This window comes from Bacillus rossius, chromosome 12 (assembly GCF_032445375.1).
Source record: "Bacillus rossius redtenbacheri isolate Brsri chromosome 12, Brsri_v3, whole genome shotgun sequence".
Taxonomy (NCBI): domain Eukaryota; kingdom Metazoa; phylum Arthropoda; class Insecta; order Phasmatodea; family Bacillidae; genus Bacillus; species Bacillus rossius.
The window spans coordinates 8,130,597-8,158,156 of record NC_086339.1 but is presented as its reverse complement, the minus strand read 5'-3'; the positions used below and the strand labels follow the sequence as shown (position 1 = coordinate 8,158,156).

General features: G+C 38.7%; 1 protein-coding gene across 1 annotated transcript; it reads left to right on the top strand.

The window, feature by feature from the left end:
• Positions 1-1,104: 1,104 nt before the first annotated feature.
• LOC134537465 (uncharacterized) lies at positions 1,105-26,006 on the top strand. The gene is made up of 4 exons (XM_063377925.1): positions 1,105-1,219; positions 18,171-19,253; positions 21,213-21,391; positions 23,228-26,006. The coding sequence occupies exons 2-4, from the start codon at positions 18,627-18,629 to the stop codon at positions 23,388-23,390; spliced, it is 969 nt and encodes a 322-aa protein (XP_063233995.1). The 5' UTR covers positions 1,105-1,219; positions 18,171-18,626; the 3' UTR covers positions 23,391-26,006.
• The last annotated feature ends 1,554 nt before the right edge of the window (positions 26,007-27,560 follow it).

Here is a 27,560-nt window from a genome sequence, read left to right as displayed (position 1 = left end):
TTTTTTATCATGGACATAACACACCCACAGTAAACCTACATCTTCAACAAAATTTTAAATGTATGTGTAAATTTTAGTTATTTTTCTATACGAAAGAATATAGCGCAGATCAGGCATTTCGCTTACGATTCAGCATACATCCTAAACATTCGCCAAATTAAAACAATTTTTTTTTCCTACCTCAGATGAATTTGATTTTGTAAATGGCAAAATACAAACTTATAGAATGGGAAGTTATGATTTAGAACTAAGTATGTTATTCTTTTGCGTTTGCACGTGGTATTTGTCTCCTCCCAAATCTTCAAAATCTCAATTACCCCCCCCCCCCCCCCCCCCCCCCCCGTCACCCATCAACACAAACCAAACCAAACAATATTCAACTTAGGTTTATATAAAATCGATGGCGGAATTTGATATTTTACCGGATGTTCCTAATGGAAATAATAAGCGGTTCCTATATCTCTAGCCTTTTTTTTCAAACCTTAGCAGTTGAATAAAAGTGCCTTCGACCGACACGTTTCTAGCACAAAAAAAAACTTTTTTTATCACTTGCAAGGAAATTCCCTTTGCTCCAAAGCGTGACCGAGATAATTACTTTCCTTTTCATGCCATAACGCTGCCCACTACTTATTTGAGATATAAAAAACCATGGTTGCATAAAATCGTTTCTTGCACCCTTACGATATCCGTGAGCGAATTTCGCTACTAGATCGCCGTAGATGGTGAATGCAGGACAAAACAAGTTTCTAGATTGAGAGATAAAAGCTGGGTTTCACCCACGATGTAAGTTCTTTTTTTTTTTTTTTTTTTGCCAGTTAAATTTTTTTATCAAGAAAAGCTGCAGAAACAAATAAAAACTCCTTAAGAGTGTCACACGACACAATTAGACAGGTAAAAATTAAATAACGAGTATTTGCCTGGCATTTACGAATAACAGATATTTGCTACTAATCTCAAAAATTAATTCTTTTAAGTACAGCAGAAAATCCCTACAAATAGACGTTGCGGTAGGCTGTGTCGGAATTATAACCTAAATTAAAATGTTTTCAATTGAAATAAAAAAATATATTTGTTTTTACCTCTATGTTATTTTCACGATCTTCAGTTGTTAAATTTCAGCTGAATTGTGATTATGTCGTTAGTTCATCGCAATCTTTTCTTGAAATAAATTAAGTTTCATGGTTTTATTTCACACAAGCAGATTTACTTACGAAATACGGTGAGTTTTAAGGTGACAAATGGTTATATACAGTATCAATAAACTGAATCAATTGTACATTTTTAGTTGAATTGTAATTATTCGCAACGCTCATTGTGTCGCAATTGAAACAATTGAATTGAATGGACACATTTTAATCGCATTGCAATGTCGCCAACAAGACGGAGCAATTTAGGTCGCAGAACTCGCAATGCTACAAACAAAAATATATTTTCAATAAAAAAAATCAAACCAACATGTTGCTCCTCCTAACGTCAGTTATTATCGACAGCGCACACAAAAATTATGATTTTCGCTATTTTTCCGAATCTTCCGACTTTCCTTTACCCCCGAAAACAGGTTTAGGACCATAAATAACAAAGCGAAAATAGAATTACGTACAGCCATCGTTCCAAACGTGAGTTATGGTCTTAAGATCATACAAAAAATGGGTGCGTGTACTTATGTACGCGCGTGAGAAGTTATACTTCTTTGGCATCATTAAAAAAAATTTTAATTGCATGCAAATAATTAATTACAATAAAATAATAAAAGGGTTGGAAAAAGATAGTCAACACAGTCAATAGTGTTCAGTTTAAATTTAAAAAATTAAATAAATAAAATTTAGAGAATAATAAATATATATGACATGATTTTTAGGTACTAAATATTATAAGATTCTTAATTTTAAATATTATTGAATATTTAATATTTTTAAAGAAAATAAACTAATTTAATAATAAATTCAAAAATTTAATTTAAGTTTATTCATTTTTAAATATTTATTATTTTCTTAATTTATTATTCACTATTCATTTTTAACAAAAAAGTTTTCATTAAATTTGTTCATTTATTATTATAAATATTTATTATTTATTCAATTTAATAATAAATATTAAAAATTAATATTTTAATTTGATGTTCGATTTTAATTTTTATCACAAATTTTTTATTAAATGTTTTTTTTTGTAAATTTTAAATAACCCATAATAAATATTTAACATTAATAACTTAATAATATTTAGTATTAATTATATTAAATAATAATATTTTTATTTATATCAATAAATAATACATACGGATAGTTGACCTCAATTATATTGGAGCACTTGAAAATGTATAAAGAAACGAATTTTTTTTACTAATATTTACGAATAGTATATAATATTAATCAAAATATTCAATTTAAATCACTACTGAATATAATTTATTAGCACATATATAATTCGCACATGTATGAAACTAAAACACGTGTTGTGAATGTAGAAACTAGAAACATGTGGATAAATATTATAAATATGAAAACAGTGATCAGAAACGACGAGCGTGCCAACATGCGCGACTAATAGAGTTTCTATTTCTATTTTGTTGGTAGCTTTTATTCGAGAGACAATGATCAGTTTAGCGGGCAGCTTCAACCTGTTAATTTTGTGTTACAGCGATGCGCGTGCATCTTAAAATTTCATTCTCATCATTTTTTCATAACGCGCCTAAAGAAGTATAACTTCAAAAATCCCACAGGAAAAAAAAAAAAAGAAGAAATTTCAGTTTTCCACTAATTAGCAAATTTTACGGGCAATTTTTAATTTTTTTCTTCATAAAAACCTTATTCAGACTATTACAAAAAAATAGTTTAATTGGTCCAGCCGATCTCAAGTGATGCGCTTTCCAACGAACATCATATATATATATATATATATATATATATATATATATATATATATATATATATATATATATAAAACTGTTGGTCAGTATTCGAGAACATTTTTCCACGGTGCTCAGAAGTGGCTGCAATACCTCCAGCGCCAACGTCGATAGTTTCACCATAGTCTTAACTAGTTGTTAATGATGTAGGCGACATGGCGACATGACGAGATGTTTCCTCAGTTGATGGTACAGCGTGCATGCGTGCATCGAAGTCTCCTTCATCGTTGTCGGGGGTAAGATGGTTCAATGTTCCATCGCAGATCTCCGGGCACAATGTTCCATTTCGGGATCTCCGACGGTGTCTGCACTGTCGCTTCCTTCGACGGCGGGTTCGTTCGACTCGGGCGCCGCGCGTGAAACTCGAGCGCATCTCGCTGATGGGTGGGCGCTGTCGAAGAGTCCAGCATCCCCCTCGATCCTGTGGCGGTCGACTGGCTCGGGAACACCACATAACTTAGAAAGTCACAACTTAGAACTGTCATAACTTAGAAACACACGACTTAGAAACACACAACGCAGAACCACACAACTTAGAAACGTCATAATGTAGAAACACACAACTTAGAAACACACAACTTAGAAACACACAACTTATAACTGTCATAACTTATAAACACGCAACGCAGAACCACACAACTTAGAAACGTCATAACGTAGAAAGTCATAACTTAGAACTGTCATAACTTAGAAAATTATAAGTTATGTGTTTCTAAGTTGTGTGTTTCTAAGTTACGACAGCACCCCGACCGGCTCCCTGGCGCGTGCAGGCAACATACGCCTCGCAACGCCGCTCCAGCCCCCAGGCCGGCTGCGGACGCGATGCTGGCATCGAGATCACTGTCGTTGATGGTGTGAATGCGTGTCACCGATGTGTGTGTCTTGGTCCCCACAAGGGGGAAGAAGAGGGGCTGGTTGGACCCCTGGGTCCAGGGCCCAGGGCCCGGCCCTGTTTATTTTTAAATGTTTAACTATCATATTTTTTTTTACAAACTAGAAAAAAAAAACATATTGAATATTTCATAAATAAAGTTTAGTTTGAACTTATAAAATAGTAACCAAAATTATTATACCCTGTATTTTCAAGTTAAATGACATTCTAAAAAGAGTGTAGGCAAGAAATAACCATGCAATTATAATGTAGCACGTGACTGTAAATTTTTTTTTGGGCGGGGGGGGGGGGGTTGTCCCCTATCCGATCCTGGATCCAGGGCCCGTAATCGAATGTGGGGGCCATGGCGTGTGTATATATACTAGCCGCCCGCCCCCGGTTTCACACGCATGAGCTCTACTAAAGTGGGGTCGTTTATAATTAATAAGTACATATACGTATCAAAATTTAAAAAAAAAAACATGGTTTTATGGATCCATATGCTATGGTTTAAACGAAAATTCTCATCTAAATGAAATGACTAAGGTAACTAACTAATTTGATTGGATGATAATTAATATGCTATGTCGGTCAAAACAGCGTCGCAAATAGCACATTATTATTATTATTATCATCATCATTATTATTATTTGTTAACCAATTTTGAAAGAAATTATTTTTTACTGTGAGTCCTCCTTAGAAGAGAGATGTGTGCTATCGCTGACTTCTCTGTAGTCATTTTTGAGACCCAAAATTCTGTAGTACATTAATGAGATATATCAGTCATGTATAAGTCAGCGTATGCCAGGTAAGCGCTTTAAAAACGTCTTTTTACGACTTGACTAAAAGAATCGAGATGTCTCAACTATCTTTAAATTTAATATGAATGAATTAAACAATTAAACCTTCTGAAAGAAATTTCTCTAAATCATGGCGAAAACAGCATCAAATTCCATTGTGTATTTTAAAAGAAGTAAACGAAGAAAGTCGCAGATACTGACTTTTGTTTTATATACTATTTAAAGATACATATACACACAAACACACATATACATGCATATACTATCCGGCGTGGCCAGGAATAAACCACCCTTGGGAGCTGACTTTCGGAAAATCCGTTTTTTAGCGGATGTCCGTGTACGAAAAAGGAATATACGAGCCAATTTCAAGTCTGTGTGTATACGTTTTTTACTACTATGATCGTCGGTGTTTTCATCGTTGTGTTATCCATAATTGCTGTTTAGGTTCATCGTTGGGTTTATCTGTTTGACATCAGCTGATTTATCTGTCTTGTAGTATTACAAACTAGTTCTTGGCATCATATTTCCAAAGGAATCCTTTGTAAAAAAAAAAAAAATACAGAGATCTGTGCAAGCCAAACTGGAACTTAAAATTCGACGATGGTTTTGCTCACATATGTAGCTTAAGAAATTTTGGTACTCTTATTAAAATGCTTATAAATTACCATCACATTATATAATGCAATTGCGTCTCCATTATACGTTACAGGTGCGTCGGTGTTAAAACGTCCCCCCCCCCCCTTTTTTTCCCCCAACCACTTTGAAAACTGTTTAATGTCTTGTGACGTCAAGGTAATTAAAGATGATGAGGGGTAGTGAGATAAGAATTGAGCATCTACGTAATGATTCGGTGAGGTGGAGGGGAATTGAGGCGGGGGGGAAGGGCACGCAGAGGAAACCCACCGCTCACGGCAACGTCCGCCACATCTCCCGCTTGTGAAAATGCGGGGTTTAAAACCCGAAGGTAATCGAACCCGGATCTCCTCGGTGGGAGGAAAGTCTTGTGACCAGCGCGCCACCCGGAGCTCCTGCGAGTGCTGGCGGGAGTGTAAAAAAGTGTCTGCGAGGGTCGTGATAGGTGTTGGCGACGAGGCGGACGGCGCTACTAGTCTCCCCTCCCTCCCCCCAGCCGGCCTATCAGGAGATCGTGGGAACACGGGGAGAGAGCTGGCGCGCGAGTCTATAAGAGCGACGGCGAAGCACGGTTGACAAGACATTAGCGGGCGGCTGACCAGCGAGACACTCCTCTCTATCTCTCTCTCTCTCTCTCTTCCTCGTTCTGTGTCTGTGTTTCTCTGAGTCTCCGCAGCCGCCTTCGCCCGCCGGCGCTGCTGCCTGTCCACCAGCCCGCCTCAACTCCGCGACATGACAGCAGCGCTCCTGCTGGTGAGTCGGCGAACCGCCACTGAAACATCGAAAACCCCAGCGGGAAGCCTGTTATCCACAACAATTTTTCAACACGCCGAATATTTAGCTTTTTTCTAACCTAAGTGTATTTTGGAGGGGTCCGGGTTAGGGAGGGACCTAGGTGCGTCTCAGGCCGAGGCCTATACGCCTAGTCATGCTGGGATTAGCCATGCAGGAAGAGGGTCGCATGCATCATGTGCTAGGAGGGGATTGGCCAGCCATGGCAACGAGGCCCACTACGGAGGTCTGTGAGCCAAGATTAAATTTGGCATTTTATATTTTCCATGCAACTCTGGATCTTGTTCGCCCAGTGATGAAATATATGGGTTTCTGCTTATGGCACATTTATCATAGAATTTTTGCGCAGTTCAGAAATAATAATGTTTTAAAAGTTGAGTTTGAGCTCTCTGTGCATGGCCCTGACGGAGCAATACACAGGCGCATCTGTCGCAATACGAATACTCTTATTCTGAATTCTCTGTATCTTGGTTAAGTGAGATTCCGCTGCTGTTGCTCACACCGGCGCTGCGTACGTGATTATTGGTTTTATTAGCGCATTATAAATTATTATTCCGTTTTCAACAGAGCTACCTAATCGTCTGCTCATGACGGGGTAGAGGGCCATGAGCCTTAATCGTTAAAATAGTAAATTACTAATATTTTGGAAATTTTTTTAGTTCCACAGAAAAAATGTCTTTCCTTTAGAATCAGCAATGTTTTAACAATCAACATAAAACTCCAACCAAATACAGCACAAGCACTTATCACAATTAAAGAGCGTCGCAAACAGTTTCAGATAAGTGCATGTGCGAGTACTGCTTCGTTGTTCTCTCGCTTGCAGCGCGAAAGGGCTCTTTCCCCAATTAGTAGAGGGTGAACCTGTAAAACTTTATTTGGCAACAGGATGGAATCTCTTTGTCAGAATCGGAATCTATTTTGTGCGAGAGTGGTTGAACGTCGAAGTCCGTGACTGTTGGATTGGTCGTAATGGTCAAGACGACATAGTTCTTTTTCGCTGGCCTCCACGTTCACCTGACATAACGCCATGAGATTTTTTTTTGCTTTGGGGCTTTAGATCGTTTCTACGTTCCGCCGCTACCTAATGATTTGCCAGAGTTGAGTCACAGAATTGAAGAGGCTGTTGCTTCCATTACTCCGGACGTGTTAACCAAAGTCTGTGGAGAATTTGACTTTAGGTTGGATGTGTGCCGTGTAACTAAAGGTGCACACATTGGACATTTGTAAGAAAAACTAGGTTAGCTGACCTTCAATTTGATGTATGATTTGTTGTAAATAGTCTCAATTAAACTGTTATGATATACAGTAGCGTAGCCAGGATTTGTGTATGGGGGAGGGGGTTAAGAAGCATGGTCCCCCTCTATTAAAGCGGGAAAATTTGGATTTTAAGGTGTAAAAAGTGCTATTTGAGCAGTTTTCGGTACTTAACTTTAAATATTGTAATGGTAAAAATATTATTAATTTTTTAATAAAAAAATTGTTTGAGTGATGAAATTAATTAAATATATTTTAATCAATCCAAGTGCCTTGTCCACGTCCACTCAAAATCATAAATCATGCTCGAAGCTCGACAGTACAAAAAAAAAAGGAATAAATATGATTGGGTTTCGGCAGAACTGGCCTATTCCTGGAAACAATTAGCTTTAGCTTGAAGAATTACCCAGTCACCACCTGCTTATAATTACCGCGCTGGTTAAATACAATAGGTGTAAGATATTTGAAAACTTGGGACCCGTCACGGCGTCACAACCTTATAACGTCTGCTCGTGACAGGGGCTCGCTTACTCTTCCCCTCCAGTGCAGTGGCCGGTGATAGCAGTAAGACACCCAGGCTTTTAGCTAACCTGCTTTCAGATAAGAAAAAAAATGTTCGCTAAGGGGGGGGGGGGGGTTATAACCCCTAACATCCCCCCCCCCTGGCTACGCCCCTGAGGATATACCATTGAAACGGGGACATTATTTTATGGACAACTTTATATGAAAAACGTGGGAGGTTGGCTCCTACGGCAAAAAAAAAAATTTCTCCCGGTGTGAGGTGAGGTTAGGAATGTGCCATTGGCGAGGGCGTTCCGCCTCAGCGGTTCGATCCTCGTCGTGGCCAATCGGGTTTCGTGGCAGCGGGTGAAGGCCGGGGTCCCACCGAGAACCTCAGTTTCTCTCGCGGTCTGCGGCGGTCGCCTTTTTGGACCCTTCCAACAATGACACGGAGACGGATCACGTAAACTGAGACGGATCTCGCGGTAAAGGATCTCCGCAACGGCACGCAGACGTAGACGGACCCCTTACGGATTAACTCAGCAATGCTGAGCTCTTCCGTTTATGTTGCTCCGTGCGACCAATGGATAGGGACTGGAAAATTTCGCGGTTTCGATGACTTTCAGTCCTCAGTATACTCGGGGAAAATAACGCCTTTTCATTGCGTGATGACTTGTGAGTCGTCTCAACTAGTTTGCTTGTGATACGATACTTCTTTGGTTGAGTATTTCCCATTGGCCCAGAGTCGTCCACATGAACAGTGAACCAATAACAAAAGCAGATTAAAGATATATGTATTTGAATTTTAGCGTATCGCGAAATGAATCCGCGAATTTTTTCCGGTCTCTACCAATGCAAGCCCAGTACCCTACCTACTTGGCTGCGGTGGTGGCCATGTTTGTTTACGTTCTAAACACGTTAAAAAATTGTTTAAAGTACAACCACATCAAGAGTTCTATTTTGACTCTGTGGTTTATTATTATTACATACGCAAATTCTGCCCATGCTGTGATCTTGAAGCATAACATACATTTTTTAATTAAATTAATATTTCGCAACCTTGAAATACAATTTCATTTTTTTTTTTTTTTTTTTTTTTTTTTTAGGTTTCCGTGCATTGTGGAAGCAGAAGAGACGGGATAGTATAATGTTCCGGAAAATCTTTTTCCGTTTCCGTACCATTGTAAAACGGGCCTCATACTCGGGTTGCGAAATGCAACTCAGAGGTCACTTAACCTGCGAAATATTTTCCGCATTTCCTCATAGTGAGGGGATGTGTGATAAAAAAAACATGGCGAATGAATTTTATATCAGCAACTGCTGACGCTACGTATATTAGAAGTAATAAGCCCGATAGTCCGATCCGTTAAGATAGCCAGTGTCAAGTTCAAACAATTTGTGACTTATCAGTCGGCTTCCAGAGACTATCCTTCTATGGATAGAGACACGGAAATTTCACGGATTCGTCTGGTCACCTTGGTAGAATTCAAAGTCATATGTATGCTCAACCCATGTTTGCTTTCCCGTTGGTTGATTTCTTAGCAAGAACATTTATTATCTTTGTTAATTGCCACTACCTGATGCGCTTACTTCTCTCCTGGCTGGGCATCGTTGGTTCAGATGTCGTAGAGGGGCGTGTCCAAATAACGGCGGTCCAATCACGAACACAGAGTGAGAGTGTGAAGGTTTGCATTCTACTTGCTACTAAATGAACGCGAAATTACCGTAGAATATATATAATCATTAGAGACCCGGAAATTTCGCGAATTCGTCTGGCCCCAGGGTAGAATTCAAAGTCATAGGTGTGTTAAATCGATGTTTGCTTATCCATTGGTTGATTTCTTAGTGAGAACAGTTTTATACTTGTTAATTGGCACTACCTGATTCGTTTACTTCTCTCCTAGCTGGGCATCGTTGACTCACGGTCGCAGAGGGGCGTGTCCAGATAACTGCTGTCCAATCATGAACACAGTGCGAGAGTGTGAAGGTTTGCATTCTAACTTGCGACTAAATGAATGCGCGAAATTTCCGTATCTCTAATTATCATGTATTTCGAAAACGCGTTTACAATAAGTTTTGTTTGCGGATCGGAGGCCAGAAAAATGTGTCGTGCTAAAAGCAAAACGTTTTGACGTCATTCCCGACACTCAGAGGGCCACGGAATACCTTCCAGAAATGCTTCCAACCATGGAATAAACTTTGTGATAAGTACGCATCGCTACAGCCAATGACAGTATTTTGAAAGAGATTAGTTTTAATTTGATTCAAGCTTATTGCTTTGTTCGTAATAAAATTATACACCGTATTTTCTGAACACAATTCGTATGTAGAAACCCGAGAATTTCACGGATGTATCGGGTGTCAGGATAAGATTCACAGTCATGTGTTTTCTCTACATACACGTGGGCTCCTATTGGCTGATTGATTACTGAGAAACATCTCCTTCTTTTGAATCAACGTGATTCGGTCACTCTAATGCTGGCTGGTAGCTCATTGGCCCGCAGTCATAGAGGGGAGTTTATTATTTTTGAAAGATTTGTGCAATGGGAGTGCATGACTTGATGTAAGCTTTTGGACATACGCCATTGCTAAGCACATGTATGTCTGTGGAAGAAAACTACAAAAAACCAAAAGACAAAAAACACAAATTAAACAAAAAATTGCTGTTGTTTTGCTTAATATGTGTTTTTTGTCTTTTGGTTTTTTGTAGTTTTCTTCCACAGAGATACATGTGCTTAGCAATGGCGTATATCCAAAAGCTTACATCAAGTCATAGAGGGGAGTATCGAAAGAATTGTTGGCCAATCATCAAAGCAATGTAAATTTACTTGTGTTTGCTGACCAATGACCAAAATAATCCACATAAATATCCGGGCCTCTAGTAATATGTAGACACGGGAAAAATTAGCGATTTCATTTCGTGATGTAGGCTAAAATCCTGATACCTATACCTCAGTGCCGCTTCTGCTGTTGGCTCACGATTTATCTGGAGCACTCTGGGCCAATGAGAAACACTTAACCAAAGAAGTGTCGAATCACATGCTACTCAGTTGAGACTTCTCACAAGTCACTAGCCAATGCACAGGCGACATTTGCTCCAGTACGTAGAAGACAGCGGAGTGTATACTAGAGGTCATTGCATCCGCGAATTATGTGATGCTTTGTGACTTTGTCACTTTACGACTAGCTTGCACAGTAGGTTTCTTGTTGTATAAACACATGACGTTTTCATTGGGCTGCAATTTATGTTAAAAAACGACCACTCTGTTCAATTTTTTCACGTGGGATTGGGTAGTTCAAGATTAATATATTTGTCAATGGTTCAGAGTTTTGGGGGGGGGGGGGGAGTCTATCCATGTACAATACAATCACAAACGTGAAGTATTGTTGACTGGTCTTAGTATAGTCTGCTATTCAAGTCTACCGCAAAGTAATGGGGTCCCAGGCAATTAATTATATGTTTACCAAAACGCCTGTAGAAACTGGAAAAAAAAAATACACAAATTATTATTTATCTATAAATATTATTTTGCGGTAATTTAGTTTGGAAAACATTTAAACTTCTTTAAACTTATGGCTGAACTGCATAGCTTGCAAACTTGAAAACATGTGAAAACCTTTATAAACACAATTTCTAACACTAATATTCACAATAAATAAATGTTTTTAATTATATGGACCAGTATTTAATATCAATCACTAAAGTATAAGAATAAAGTAGTAGATTAAAGTAAAAGATTTAAAATATTTAAATGTATTTTTTTTTTTGTATTTAGCCTGTTTTTCTTCCTGTGAAAATTTCGTTGCATGTTGCCCGCGCTTAGAAAAAATCCACTCTCATTCATCATTTTTTCATAACGCGCCTAAGAAGTATAACTTCAAAAATAAAACATATCTTCCAATCATAAGTGTTAAAAGTTGCAGAAGATTGCAAACTATCTCGGCGCAAACTATTTCAGCGATAATAGTCGTTTCTAGCAATCACCCAACAAGAAGAGTGCAGGATAGCCTTAACAGTCCGCGGAACAGACCGTCACGGTTCGATGTCCCTCCTCTTTCTTTCTTTCTCTCTCTCTTTCTCTATCCCCCACCCCCAAAGTCCCCCGAACGGGAAACCAACTATTCATTGAGTCCGATTCAGATGCCCGAAAAATACACGTTCGTGTATCTTCAGTTTATTAGCATTATTTGCTCATTTTAAATCAATTTTTTTTTCTATGTTAGCTCGATGACAAAAAAAAACACTCAAAACGTTTTTTTTTACAGAATTCTCGTAAAATTGGTTCTCTATCTCCCCCCCCCCCCCCCCTTTCCACCTAAATTTAATCCACCGGTTTTCACAGTCTACATGTTCGCAACAAAATGAAAGGTTTGCTCAGTTGGGTCGTAAACATTTTTAAATACTCTAAAACCATGGAGGTATTTGTTTATGTTGTGGTGTCTGTTCTAAAATTGAAATCAATGGTAATGCTAGATTTTATTCAGTGGCTTCAAAGGAACTTGCTAGGAGAAATCATAAAAATGTCATAATGAAGGTAGTACCTATTGACGAACAAATATATTTGCGAGGACTTAGCCTAGAACATAACAAAGGAAATATTTTTCTATGTTGATAGATAAGTGGAAAAGGGTGGAATTGATAAAGAGGGGGGGGGGGGGAGTGTTTACCTTTTCGTCTCCAATAAATAAACACACGAAAACAAAAATAGTGTTCGCAGTAATACTGGGTTCGGATTCTCACACGGGCATTTCTGCTTTTATGTTGTCCCTGTACCTTCAATTGTTTAAGTTATTTTAAACCGTCCCCTGAATATCTTTCCAGTATTAACTGCGTACATTAATAAGCATAATTCAAACAAAATAAAGTAAGATTATTTGTTGTTGAATTATATTTTAAATGGTTTTTAAAAAAATATGTTATGCTTGACAAGCGCGGCTCTAGAGGAAGAGCGCAGGGGGCGATAGCCCCTTCCGAGCCCAAATTTTACTTCTTATTTCTTTGTAGGCAGGGGCGCAACAACAGGGGGGGGCAAGGGTATTTTGCCCCCCCTCTGAAACCTTGAAGTGGGGGCAAACGGGGCAAAGAAAGTGCTGTGTAATCAATTTTTAGATAATAAAACTGCTTAAATAGCACCATTTTCCACCTTGAAATACAAATTTTCCCGGGGGAGGACCCCCCCGGACCCCCCGCTTCAATAGGGGGGATCGATGATTCTTTCAATCATAATTTGTACGAAAATACTAAATTTCAGTATTTGAGACCATATATTTTGTGAATATCCCAAGGGCAATGTCATGCGTATTAACTGCATCCTCCTGTGTGCGAGAGCCCTGCCCGAGAGATCTTCCTGGAGCCGCCATTGATGCTTAAATGAAACATCAATTTGAAATAAAATGCGAAGTTGCACGAGAGAGAGGTATAGACGGTACTTGATCCGGGGTCGATGAATCGAAGGCTTGCCTCCGGTGGACTGCACATTTGCATGTTCATTTGTCGCCAATGAAGAGTTGGAGGGGGGAGGACGCAGATTGGCCACGCTTTCCTGGTCTTGCGTGGCCAGTCGAAGGCTCGACCACGCCTGGCTCCGCTCGAACCATTTCCGCTCAGCTGGACGCTTTTCCGAAACTCGGCGCCGCTCGGGTCAGCCCGCCCACCAGACGGGCTGAGTCACCGCGGCCAATCGGCGCGGCTCTGGACAGTTACGTCCTCCCCCCTCCCTAACCCGGCGCAACGCAGGGGGAGGGGGTGCACAAGGATCAGGACGACGCAGACCGAGCATCAGGGGTCACACGTGAAGCAGTTTTTTCCTCCCATTTCTTTTTCTTCTTCTTTTCACTTACCAAAATGGCGGACGCTTGTTTATGTATGTATCAGCTGTTCTAGCCTGCTTTTTACTAACGACTGCAGTTAAAGCTGTTCGGAAGAAAATTAGATCGCAGTATTACTAGTTATTACCTACTAGAGACCTGCGAAATTCGCGGTTTCGATGGCCTTCAGGATAGACTGCACATACCCCTGTACACTCGGACAAATAACGCAATTTCATTGGCTGCCGACTTGTAAGTCGTCCCAGCTGGTTTGTCTGTGATTAGATCCTTCTTTGGTTGAGGGTTTATAACTGGTTGAGATTCGTCCAGATGAACAGTAAGCCAATAGCAAAAATATCTAAGAGGTATATGTGTTTGAATTCTAACCTATCACCGAATGAATCCGCGAATTTTGCAGGTCTCTAGTTATTACGTTTATGTAAATTAAAAGTCCAAAAACAATCGTCATAATACACAAGTAATGATATAATTTGAAATTGTTTTATCTAATTTATAACCTCAAATGCAGCTACAGCTGATACATTTGTAAACAAACGGCCCGCCATATTGGTGCGTTTAGTACACTGAAAACCCTCTTCCCTTCTGGCTTCACCTCCGTCGTCTAGAATCGGACCTTATGCTCCATCTGTATGTTTCCCTAATCTCTGGTTTTAAAGTTAAAAGGTGACTTCAACTACGTCACACCATGACTAGAGACCTGAAAAATTCGCGGGTTCATTTCGTGTTATGCTAAAATTCAAATAATTATACCATAGTGCTGCTTCTGTCATTGGTTCACTGTTAATCTGTAGGACTGAGGGCCAATTAGAGACCCTCACTCATAGAAGTGTCGAATCACAGACCACCCTGTCGAGACGACTCACAAGTCAGCAGCCAATGAACAGTTGGCATTTGCCCGAGTGTGTAGAGGATATTGGAGTCTATCATGGAGGTCATTGAACCCGCGAATTTTTCCGGTCTCTAACTATGACGTTTCCTGACAATTCCTAACTCCAAGTTTCTTGTTTAGTTCACAAACCCAGCCAACTTGGTTGGAGCACACAGTTCCCGCGACGTCTCTCTGGTCTGGCACGTAACGGCGGGAGAAAGCTCTTCAGCCAGGAGTAAAAAGGCCGCTCGGCCAAGGCGGGATAGACGGAGGGAAAAAAACAGCGCCGACCCCAGCTTGTCCAGCGACAGGGAAATGTCCGCAGAAAGCAGGCAGTGTCCGTTATAATGAAAGGGAAGGCGTTTTTTTTAGCCCCCTTCCCCATCACTCCATCAATCTTTCTCTCTCGCCACAGCTTTCGGGATTTCTCCTCGATTCGCTAAGCTGACGTGCCTCTTTTTTTCTCTCATTCTTTCACCCGCGCCTGGACATAAAACAAAAATTGTGTCTTACGTGAGTCGTGGGCGAGGAAAAAATTTTAAGTTTTACTTCTTTAGACGCTTTGAGGGCGAAATTTTATTACAGAACGAAATACGGCACGCCATGGAAACATAACAGGATTAAGTCCGATGCGCATGAACGTTTCTTCCAGTTGTGTAAGAACGAAATATATCAAATTTAGCACGATTTTTTTTCAAACGAATGACAAACACTTCATGAACAACAAATTAAAAAATATATATGCTCATAAAAATATTTTGAATATTTAATTAATATCTTCAACGATCAGAGCCTATTTTTTAATGCTGAAACCAGCGAACACAGCTTCAACAATTTGGTTTTCTTAAAGCTACGATTATTCCACGGATATTTCCAGGATAGATTCCATCTGCCTGTATATATAATCAAGCCTTTTAAGAATGCTCATTTGTCGATAACGAGGTCACATACTTTGGTGGCTTGCACGGGATTGGTTAACCACTTATTCTTCTTGTTTGTAACCGGCTCAGAATCGGTCAAGCGTGTACGAAGAACGCCGAAGTCCAATCAGAAAGAAGCATGAATACAGAAGTTGAATTCTACCAGGAAAAATATCCGGCAGTGGGTAAGTGCAAATCGGTCATCACCACAATGGAAAATGCGTCACTCAGTGCAAACACTCCAGCCTGAACCCACGAAAAAAAAAAAAATAATAATAACAAAGCCATTTTTCCAAAAAGTTGCTGTTACCTCACACGGAACCACTTCACTCGCCATTAAACTTTTCGATACAGCCGTCTTAGATCAGGAAGACCACGAGAACGTTGTTGAAGAAAAATTTAATATTTTGAATAATTACACAATACATATAAATGGTTCTCTGAGCAGACAAGTAGGCTGACTGTTAAATGGCTACAGTTAGAAGCTTGCAAAACGCAGATCGCGAAATGCAAATGACCAAATGCCAAACCAAACGGAACGCGGACTCTGTTTCGAAATGTCGCCCTCAACAGGCCGTGCTCCGAGAACAATGACCAGCATCGCCGCTCGCACTCCTTTCAACAATGTATTTCACGCTTCTCAAGTGGAACGACTTCGACTCACTCTGTACAGAGTGTGCTGTACGCAGTGCTGTGGTCACGATATCATTTTTGAAAGTGTTCTAAAAAGCCGGCCCTCTTACATCCCAGCCTATCATAAAATTACATATATAAGATTTTATATTTAGAAATACGAAGCCAAATATTTTTTTTGCGGAGTTGTTAGAACTGTTTATCAACAATTATGTTCCCACTGCTTTTAAACATACATGTCAGAAACTTTACCTTACAGAAATATTGTAATTAAACATTGCTCTGTACTTAATTGGTGTATAAATATTGAATGATTTTGATGTGAAACTTATTTCAGCTGGTAAGGTTAAGTAAGGCAATGACATCATCAGAGCAAGAAAAATAAATGTAGAACACTGAAAAGAAAAGAAAAAGTTAAATGTTTAGAGCGTTTGGGAAAGTGTAAAGATCAGGAGGAGATTGGCGAACTTGCATTGCTATACGGGAACATGTTTTTTCAACTTACTCTTCTATCGCGACGCTGAGCAAATGGGTGTGGAGAGGTCTTTTGGCTGCGAATATATCAAGTAGGATACATCAATATTTGTCTGAAACCTCTTTACACTACTATAAACTGAATTTCCAGGTTTCTTTGAAAACACATAATTCACGCATAACCCATAATTCTACTTACCTAGCATGTACACTAAAGCACTTCAAATTACGTGTTTATGCATAAAATATTAGGTATCAAGATACTTACTGCTGCATTACTGCTGCCTATAGCGCTGTTAGTGAGCCGAATTAGAATTAGGTATAAAGTGCCTGTGAATTTTCACTTCAAACCTGCATGGCTACCACCAGGGCCGGCGCGTCCATATAGGTGAACTAGGCAACCGCCTAGAGCGCCAAGTAGCTGGGGGCGGCGCAGCACGACACATAACAGCTGATATAATATTTTTAACGATTATTGAAACTAGATGAAAATGGAATTTTTGTAACAGTTTGGAATGTTTATTTTGATGTAAGTAATTATTTCAAGTCCACGGTGACCTGTTTATGATTTGTAATAAGTAAAAAAGTAAAAAAAAAACACAAGCCTGCTTACATTTGATTGTTGACAAAATTTTAGGCTTACGTGATGTATTTTGAGGCAAGGAAAATTTTTTTGGGGGGTCCGGTGCTGGAGGGGGGGGGGGGTGCATTAAGGTTTTTCGCCTAGGGCGCCAATTTACCTTGCACCGGCCCTGGCTACCACAAACCAACGGAGGTATTTAGGTGGGTTTACGATTGAAAAACATAAGAATTATAAACTTAACCTCTATACCGACAAGCACATGGTTAATGTCTTCAGTTTATGATTGAAATAGTGATCGTTAATTCAAGCCAATAAAAATAGGGGCAAAAGCAGCCATGTTACTTAATTTAATGAATTTTTTTGGACATACACCATTGCAGTTTTGCACTGTTTGTCATGGAAAAATTCCGCGAAAAAAAAACTGTGTTCGTCTGTGTTGTTATATTATTTTTCATGAATGTCTGATATTTAGAGGTTGAATTTTTTTTGTCCATGCTGTTGTTTTTTTGTTGTCCCTAATACTTGTTTAGTTTCATTGTTAGTTTCGTTCATCCGACATCGGTTGATTCAGTCTTGTTTTCTGTGAATTATTTTTTAATTTTTTTTTGTTTCGGAAATTTTCCATGACAAACAGTGCAAAACTGCAAAGGCGTATGTCCAAAAAACTGCATCAAATCAAAATCCCCCATTGCATAAATAATTTAAATAACACATGTTATTTCAGTTGAGTTTTTGTATTCGTAGATATCGTCTGCATTTAGAAATTGATTGCCGTTTATAATCGTTGTTGATTAATAATTTGTTTAGCATAACATTTTTACTCATGGTGAAATTGTTTATGTACCTATGTTTGAAACTGGAAAATATTATGATGTTTGGGGGAACTGGAAAAGGAAGGGGTGAGGGTGGCTGAAGATAATCTGCCCAGAGAGCTAGCTGCCTGAAATCGAGACCTGTGAACAGCCATGACTGTCAGTTCAGTCAGCTCAAAAACACAATGGTGCAACAGAAAATGCTGTCGGACCATGATCAATACCAGTCGATGAAACGAGATCACGCCTGAACTCTGACGGTGCAACTGGCCTTCACAAGTGTTGTGGTGCGCAGGTGACGCTGCTCGCGGCAACCTCGCTGGCCTCGGCGCAGCTGTTCCCGTTCGCCAGCCTGCAGGAGTACTTCGACCACCGGGCCCGGCGCGGCCCGGGGGTGGTCGGCGACTCCTCCGGCGAGGAGTCGGCGCAGGTCCCGGCGGTCGTCCCCGCCAGCGAGTCGGAAGGTGTCCAGGTGGCCGAGGAGTCGGCGCACGTGGGCGCGGTGTCGCGGCAACCCGCCTCCGTGCTGACCCCGCCGGACCCGGAACTGCAATCGCCCCTACCCACCTTCCACAGCCAGAAGGACACGCCCGCAGACGCAGCTGCCTCGCCGTCGTACGATTCCCTGGTTACGCCCGTTTTTCCCAGCCAGGACCCCGTCTCCACTACTTACCTGCAGGCAAAACCCACGTATGAAGGACAGGAAAGCGTCGAATCTGTTTTTCCCACTTACTCCTTACAGGAAAAATCCATGAATAATGGTCAGAAAAGTATCGAATCCATTTTCCCTGCTTACTCTTCGCAGGAAAACCCCACAAAAGATGGTCATACAAATATAGAATCATTTTTCCCCACTTACTCCTCGCAGGGGAAACCCACAATTGATGGCCAGAAAAGTATCGAATCCATATACCCTGCTTACTACGACTCCACTCAGGCTAAACCCATGCTGAATGGTCAGAGAAACGCAGGAGCTTATGCCCTTGCCACATTTGAGAGCCAGAGGAACGTGCAGCCATCCCAAGCAGTAGCGCTGAAGACACCGCTCCCCATGCCCAACCCATACCTGACCGCCCCAAAGCCTGCCATTAAGGCCGTGCCTTTCGCTTCATACCCATCTCCGCCACAGGTGTATGAGGTCGGCCCCACACCGCTCAAGCTGTCAAAGGCCTACCCGAAGAAGTACCGGCCAGAGCTGGATCAGCCGAAGAAGCCCGCCAACCTGAAGGCACAGTACCCACTGACAAAGCTGAAGAAGCAAAGTGCCCACCATGTGGCGGCCACGAAGCAGGCAGCGAGCTTTCAAGACAAGGGCCCTGTCGTCGCTGCGAAGACATCGGCGCCGGCTGTAACTAAGCTGTCGCCCTCTGCCGAGCAGGTAAGATTGCTGTGTCGGCATGTGAATCGAGTAATGCTGATGATGATTTGAAGCTATAGAAGAAAGATATTGCGATGTATACAATCCCCTCTCCCGTCTAAATTCTGTGAAAGAGGTACCCTTTTTTTGAAATTCGTATTTAACATAGTTTCTGCAGGTGCAATCCCTCGTATATAATAGGTATATTTTCAGGGGTTACTTCTTGGCTTTTGGGTTGAAGCCACATCCATGGAATTAATGTTATCCGATTATTCGAAGTTCTTTGTTGCAACCAACTTAAAGGATGTTCAACAAGTTAGCCACGAAAGCATACTATCAAGATTGAGAGGTTTTCTGAAGGTTGATAAAACTGTTTCAAAACCGAATCTTTGTTACGAATTTTTATATTTTTTGCATACAGGTTACCTACCAGCAGATGCGGACCATATCTAAAGGCCCTGACACACTGTAAAATCTTCACTTCCAACACCTTCCAATATATATTATCAAAATAAAAATGTAGGGTTATTACATCACCGAAAACATCCCAAGCACAGCCATATTTGTTTGACAAGTTGGAAGACATGAGTTTCAATAAAATATTTTGCATATAGGACTGGTTATAAAATATATGCTGGATGTTGGATGTACCGGCCAATCAAAATCGTGCCTTGTGAAAACGAAAATGACATCCCTTTTTGACACAACGATTCTTTAAAAAGGCGAAGAGCACATGGGCGAATAAAGAGGTTATAAAAGTGTAAAAACTAAAATAATATTAATATGAATGTCGTATGCGAAATCATTTGATGTGTAAAAATGAAATTATTATTTATATAACTTTAAAATATCACTTAACAATTATTTTATTATGTAAAGAATATTATTGTGATTTAAATTTATACCTACATATTAAAAAAACTTAATGCACAAATATAACAAGTTTAAATTTCCAACTAGAATGGTTTAGTTTTAAACTGAAGATTAAAATTGAAATGTATATGCCAAAAATAAACTTTAATAGTATTTCATGAGTTAAAAAATGTTTGAGGATATTATTAGGGTTAGTTGAAATCACAATGCCCACCCAGTCGCCGAGCTGACCAGAATGGCTACTTGGTTGCACCAATCAACATGCATGGCGACAGGAGCTGAGGTCAGGGGTCTACTAAAGTGTAGACCTCCCCCCCCCCCCCCCCTTACAAACTAAATGTTAAAATTAATTATGTAACTTTTGCAGGGTTTGTGCCATTTTCAAACTGCTCAAATTTTTTTAAGTGTCTAAAAGATTGTTTACGATGGGCATGACCACAATTTCCCCCCCTTCCCGAGGCACAAGGCAGTAGCAGATGCAAGGTGGTTAAAGGAGAAGTATAGGTAAAATATTATGGATTTTTTGGTAATGCAGGGTGAGCTATCACAATGCATTGAACAAGCTACATAGAAAGTGACATTTGTTGGGATCAATAATACAACAGTCAAAACTCCTTGTTGTATAACTTTGTAAACAGAAATTATATATATATTTTTTTACAATTCTCTCCCTTTCCAAAAATTCTTGTATCCGCCACTGCCTATGGTAAAGCCATGATAGAATCCGAATGTTGAACACAGTTCCTTATATAAAATAAAGTCATTTAAAATGCAAACACTACACCTCAGTCAATGTTTTGAGTAAAAGGTTAGGTTACTTTCTTTCAGTGTAATAAATTGTTTTTTTTTCTTTTTTTTTTCTCGGGAGTTTAGATTATGTCATGTTAGGTTATCTTTACTAACCTTAAAGTTCAGTTAGGTTTGATTAACGTTATTTAAAATACTCTATGACCATAAATTTATAAATACTTGCAATATGGTGTTTTTTTCACGAGAGAACGGCAAACTTCTGAACTGTTAGGGTGTGACTCTCACTCCTGTCGACTGTAGGCTTCCCATATAATGATACAGCCTGGAGATAACGGAAACACATGTGTGTGTTGACAGTCTGCGGCGGCCAGCGGGTTCGCCCACACCGCTGACATTGCAGGCCATGGCTCAGGCCTTGTGAACCACCACGATGCTGTGGCGGCAGGCCTGGGCCCGGGCCACGACCGCGTCGAGTTCCAGATGTACGGACACCGTGGCCCACACTCCTACAAGTTCGGCTTCGACACCGGCAAAGGGTACGTGTAAACCAAGACACACTTCTTCTGATTGTAAAAGGGAAGCCGCCATCTTGGTTTCAATAATTTGTACGTAGTAACAATTAATTAAATATATAATATAGCATGTTCGATTTTATCAAAGTATAATTTATATTTTACTGGAATACCTTAATGTAAGAGTGATTATCTGCAACAAACATTTTTCCCTTGATTGCAATGACGTTTAGTATTGAGTTATTTTTAGAATGGCTACTCCTGTAATAATACTATGTAATAGTCCCAGAAAATCTTGCAATACCCTAATGAAGGCAAATATCTGTAATATAATAAAGTTGAACTAATATGGCATCTTTTGATTCCTATTCATAATTTGTTTTTTGAATATTTCGTTTCTTGAATTTATTGCGCTATTGCGTAGCTTATAAACCCCAATCTAAACTTGAATATTTAAAATTTGTTGTAGTTTGGGTTTAGGCATCTTGCAGGTAAATCGGAAGGAGAAATACTCTACCTACACGATTATGCAAGCCGGCAAATAATTACGAGGAACCTTTAAATATTCAAAATTAAGATGGCATGACCAGGTTTTGAAAAAGGGGGCTTTTGTTTTTACCACTGCGCCGCTTTGTTCCATTAAACTATTGTTAAATGAATCTATATCTGGATAATCATTGTGGATCACAAGTTTTGGTATATACCAAAGGGAAATACCAGTTAAGGTCATTTATCACACAGTTGAATGTTATTTTGAATGGCAAATGATGTCACCAAATCGACATAACTCAGAATTTCAAAAGTGCATGATATTTAATGGTGCGATCCCTTTGAAGATTTTTGTTTTGAATTCGCCCTGAATTTGTCATTTTCAATCATCATTTAATTATTTCACCGCAATTGTGTGTCTCTTGAAAACAATATAATTAATTTTATAAAATAGTTTAAAGTGATACAACTATAAAAAAAATTGTTTTCAATTGCCAAAATATGTTGAATTAATTTGAATGCGGATTTAATTAATTTAATATTTAACTGCGAAAAATGACATGCATGTATGTGTGTTTGCAATGGATTAATATTTATTCTAAGTTACTCGAAAAGGAGATCCCCATAGTAAAATGACAATTATCGGAAAATTTCACATGTTTGGTATTCTAAGTTACATGTGGCGTTTCGATTCTTGCTGGCTGCCGATTGGGAGAGCTGATTGCGACTGATTAGTTCTGAGCAGTATGTCGGAATCAATATCGAAGGCATGGTAGAATAATTCAGAAACTTAGAATAAATCCGGAAAACGGGTAGTACCGAACCCGATAAAAAAAAACCGCCAGCCCTTGGCAGCATCTGCCATCTTTTCTACTTGTGAAAAATCTGGGGATGACTCCATCTAGAATCAAATTCAGACTGTCTAAGCGAAACCATTCGACCCCGTGCCACTCAGGTTAGGGAACCCTACATTTTTGTGGTCACATTGAAGCAGGAAAACGTTTGTGAGGGGCTATCATCAAAGGAGGATGCTGTTACAAAAGTGTTCATTTTAAAATGTTCTTAGACATCCTGTCTAATTTTGCTCCTTGTGGGAGACAGGCATTTTGATGACCTGTTTTTAGATTGATGTGGTCTAATTAAATTAGTGCTTAAGTTGTTATGAAATGAAACACAAATATACAATCTAATTATAAAAAATTAGAAGGGTTTGGAGGAAGGGGGGATATTTGCCATATTCTTGGAGCCAAGCTTGCACACTGAACAAAAAACGATTATCCCCTGCAAAGATGAGACCCTTGCTACGTACCCCGTGAAGCATGTGGCTTGGAGTCCCCCTCGTCGCCCGCTGACTCCCGGCGGATGTTGCAGGCACAACCGGCAGTTCCGTTTCGAGGAACGCGACCCAGATGGTCACGTCAAGGGCCACTACGGCTTCTACAGCAAAGATGGCAAGCTGCAGGTCATCAGCTACTCGGCGCATCCGCAGCACGGCTTCCACGCCGATGGCAACTTCGGCAAGCATGCCATCTGAGCACCGCTCCCCAGCACCCCCCTTCCTCTCAACACTGGGTCACCACCGACATGAGACTAGGCTGCACCTGTCATGCTGGCATTTTCACTTGCCTGTCCCAGATACTTACGAAGATACACATACTTCGAAACTGGCAAGATATAATGAGGAGAAACAGAAAACTGAATACTAACGCGTGACCGTGAAGTAATTTGACACGTAAAAGTATCTAGTTGAGTATATTTCCCTGACTTTCTGTAAGTAGCAAATAATGTGTGGTATTTATCTGAAAAAAAAATTAAGTACTAAAAGTAACATGCAATACTGTAACCACCCCACATGGCGGGTGAAATAGAGCCGTAAGCCATGAGCGCAAGTTTTCTAACAAACGCAGGGGCACTAAGGGAAAGACTGGCTCGCGTTATCACACACCTCATCACCTGCCTGCAGGAACGTGTGTACGGGGCTTTAAGCAGCGACCCTATAGTATTAATATTAAAGATAAAGGTTCCCTGCTCATCCTTACACTACTTACGATACTACGCGCAAAGGTTTTCTGGTCAGTATGAAAACAACTGTTTAAAGCTTTTCTGCTGTTCAAAATAATACACGTTAGAAACAAAACGTACCTGTATGGGCAAGCGTAATGGCTCTTAAATGATACAATTAGACACTTAAAAAAATTTGAGCAGATTGAAAATGCCACAAACCCTGCAAAGGTTACGTAATTAATTTTAACATTTAGTTTGTGTGTGTGTGTGTGGGTGGGGAAGGTGCTACACTTTAGACCCCTAGCATCGGCTCCTGTGGCCATGCTTGTTGATTGGTGCAACCAAGTAGCCATTCTGGTCTGCTCAGTGACTGGGAGGGCGTTTTGATTTCAATTAACCCGTACAGGCAGAGAATTTATACGACGTAATTTCACACTGGTTAGGTTAGGTTTGGTTTAGTTTAGTAAGTTAATACGTAAGCCATCTCCTGTTGTTCCTGCTGGCATAAAGGTTGGAGACATTCTTGAAACAAAAAAAAGGGGGTTGTCTGTAAAGTAGGTTTACGGACGATAATTTTACGTGATAACGTCATAAGAAAACATTGATGAAAAATTGCATACATTTAATTTTCAAATACGTATTACTAACAGTTTTTGCAAATTTAATTCAAATAATTTGTTTCAATATAATCACGAAAAATTAGTTAAAAATCTCGCCTTAACCTGTTTGATATTATAGAAGATTATCTCGCACAGTGGTTGGCCGGTTCTTGCACGCTCGGCTCAGGCGGAACGTGACAATTTTTCGTGCGTGCAGCCGGCGTTCATTGATTTATAAGACATTATCACGTCAAAATGCAATTTTGACTTAACTGCATCCTTCAGCACTATCTCGTGATGCAATGTTCATGAATGAATGATCAGGGACATTTTTTAAATGTGGTAATGATGGTGTATGCCTTCCCTCCAGTGAATCATTTTTTAACTAAAATTTACACTAATACAATACCAATTTCAGCACTTCAACAATAAATTTTCAGAAAAATCCTAATCTTGCAATAATAAGGAAATTATTTTGCAATGCTGAATAACAGTTAAAAACATTTAAAGTTAAAAAATTTTTAATTATGGTAATTTAAATATCAGCAATCTGACTAAGTACAGGCTTCATATGACATTTTTAGCTTGAAATGAGCGGACACTATCTTTCAACACTTTTTGAAGTCCATGTTTTTGAATTAGTGCAACTATTGTGACATTTGTAGTTGCCTGTTGTATTACTCAGCCAACTTTTTCTCTCTGGTGATTTGAAACTGGAAACGTTTAGTCGACTATCCAATTGTGCAGGTTCAGAGAACTTGAGAACCTATTACTTAAGTCTGCCATGCAAAAACCATGGCCAAAATTGTAAATTAATTTAATGAGGGTAATTTTTAGTGGTCTATACTTCCAACATGTTGATGTGTCTTGAACACAAATCACAGATAGAATAACTCACATTAATTCACAAGTGCAGATTAGATATTTTAAATTTTTGTTTTTAAATTTCTTAAGCCCCTTTCTGTATAATAGTGCAAGCCTAATATATGCATATTTTTTTTACATGAAATGGTAATTTTGTTTCCATGAAACTTGTTGAATGAATGGTTGTTCACAATAACTCTTGAATATTTGGAATTTCAAAAAAATATTACATCGTTAACACATACTACTTACTAGTTAAGGACCAGATAATGGTTCTGCTGTGTTGAGCAAGATTAACTTTTTTTAATAGGGCATATGTTAAAACACAGATACAGTATGTTTTACCATACAATGTTGTTTCTAGAACCTATGCAAGTTCCGACTATTGACGTATGAGATGCTGTGAGGTGTAATGGTGCTACAGCAAGCAGCACTGGGATATTGTAGTGTTCGGCATGGAATCATGTGTAAAAAAATGTTTTATATGTATTTATTATTTGTAGTGTTTAACATTTTTTTTATTCCAATAATACTATATGAATTTTGTAATCTACACTAGTCTCATAAGTGAAATGTATTACATAATTGTTTGTACCATAACCAATTTTATTTTTTATATTTTCATATTGTTTTTCTATCTTGTTACTACCAATATATTAGACAATAAAGTATATAATTGAGAGTTTAAGTGTTTTTTTGAAGATAAGTAATCTTAAGTGAACCCTGATGTTAGTTAAAAAATGAAAAAAAAAAAAAAGTGAAAAAATGTTACAATTCTTTGCTATACTTGCAGAACCAAGCCAACATAGAAAAACGGATTGAACATTAGGCAAAGAATCTGGATTGAGTGTTGCCTATGCGAGGCTGTTTGAATTTTTGGTAGAAAATAAGCAGACTCATTTGCAAACATGTAAATGCCTTAAGCTAGACAAACTGCCACGTGTTAGAGGTAGCAATAAAGCATGGGATCACACCTTAGTTAATTTTTAACATGAAGAATTCCTATACACTATTTTTAGAAATTTAGCAACATATAAAATTTGTTTATTAGCAAATTAATACAATTTTTGTGATAGTACCATCATACTAGGTATTTAAAAAAAAAATTACCTTTTAAAATATGTTTATTTAATTTATAGCTTATTCCTCTCCTAACTACAATTGTACATCATTGATTCTGCATCTACAAAGGGTTGCCTGAAATTGTAATAAAAACCTATAGCTTTTTAAAATAGATTTGTTTAACACTTTTTAAATTAAACACATTTAATAGCCAGAATAAAGGCAGAAACATAATGAGTAATGTGTAATCAACTTGACGAATTACTAATGCTCATATGTTTAGTTTCGTCATTCATCACAAACAACATATTACATTGATAGAAAACAGTTACATGCATATAAAACTTTTATTAATACTATTAATAAAAATTTAACTAAAAACTTGAATTAACTCGGTAAAATTAATATTAGAAAAAAAAATTCATAAAATTATTTCAAAAATTGATTAATTTTATGGTTTGCAATTAAAGAATTTTACATCCTAACAGCTTGTAGGTTGAGGTATTTAATCAAGCAGTTTACAATCATTTGAAAAATTCCAATTGAATATATATTTTTTTCAATTTGGAAGGAATAATTATTTTAAATATTTGTTACAACAGATACTATAATAAGACTGTGGGAGTTTAGATTTACTGGCTGTCGCAATCTTCTGTAACAAAACATCCTAAAAACCTTCACTGTCATAAATCTTGATTTGTTTACTGCAACTAGTACATAAGCACAATTTTTAGTTATGAATGAAACTAGTAAAAATACTGTATCTTTATGTATTTAATCAGGTGGAACAAAAAAAAAATAACCTTCAAGTAAAAAAATTACCTCCTTTACCAAAATGCACTGCCAGGCTTTTATAAAGCATTTTTTTGCAGTTAACTACACACATCTCTGTTAGGTTGACTCAGTGAATGTTTTTTTCTTTTCAATGTAATTGGACTCCAGTGATTTTATATATACAATATATATTATATAAACCACTATGTTTAAATTTGATTAGAAAAAAGATTCAAAATTAGAGAAAAATAATATATCTGATTTAAAATTTTTTTCACAGATACCTAATTTAAACACCCGCCATCTTCGATTTCCAAGTCATTTTCGACATGTCTTTAGTACCGCAGTTAAAATTTTCAGCTGAACATAGTATGTGTATGGTAAAGTAGAAATATGTCAGT

Excerpts from the sequence above, each read along its gene's own strand:
- LOC134537465 (XM_063377925.1), top strand. The coding sequence starts at position 18,627 with ATGAATAATGGTCAGAAAAGTATCGAATCCATTTTCCCTGCTTACTCT. Across the intron at positions 19,254-21,212 it reads TGTCGCCCTCTGCCGAGCAG|TCTGCGGCGGCCAGCGGGTT; the intron begins GTAAGATTGCTG and ends GTGTGTTGACAG. Across the intron at positions 21,392-23,227 it reads GGCTTCGACACCGGCAAAGG|GCACAACCGGCAGTTCCGTT; the intron begins GTACGTGTAAAC and ends CGGATGTTGCAG.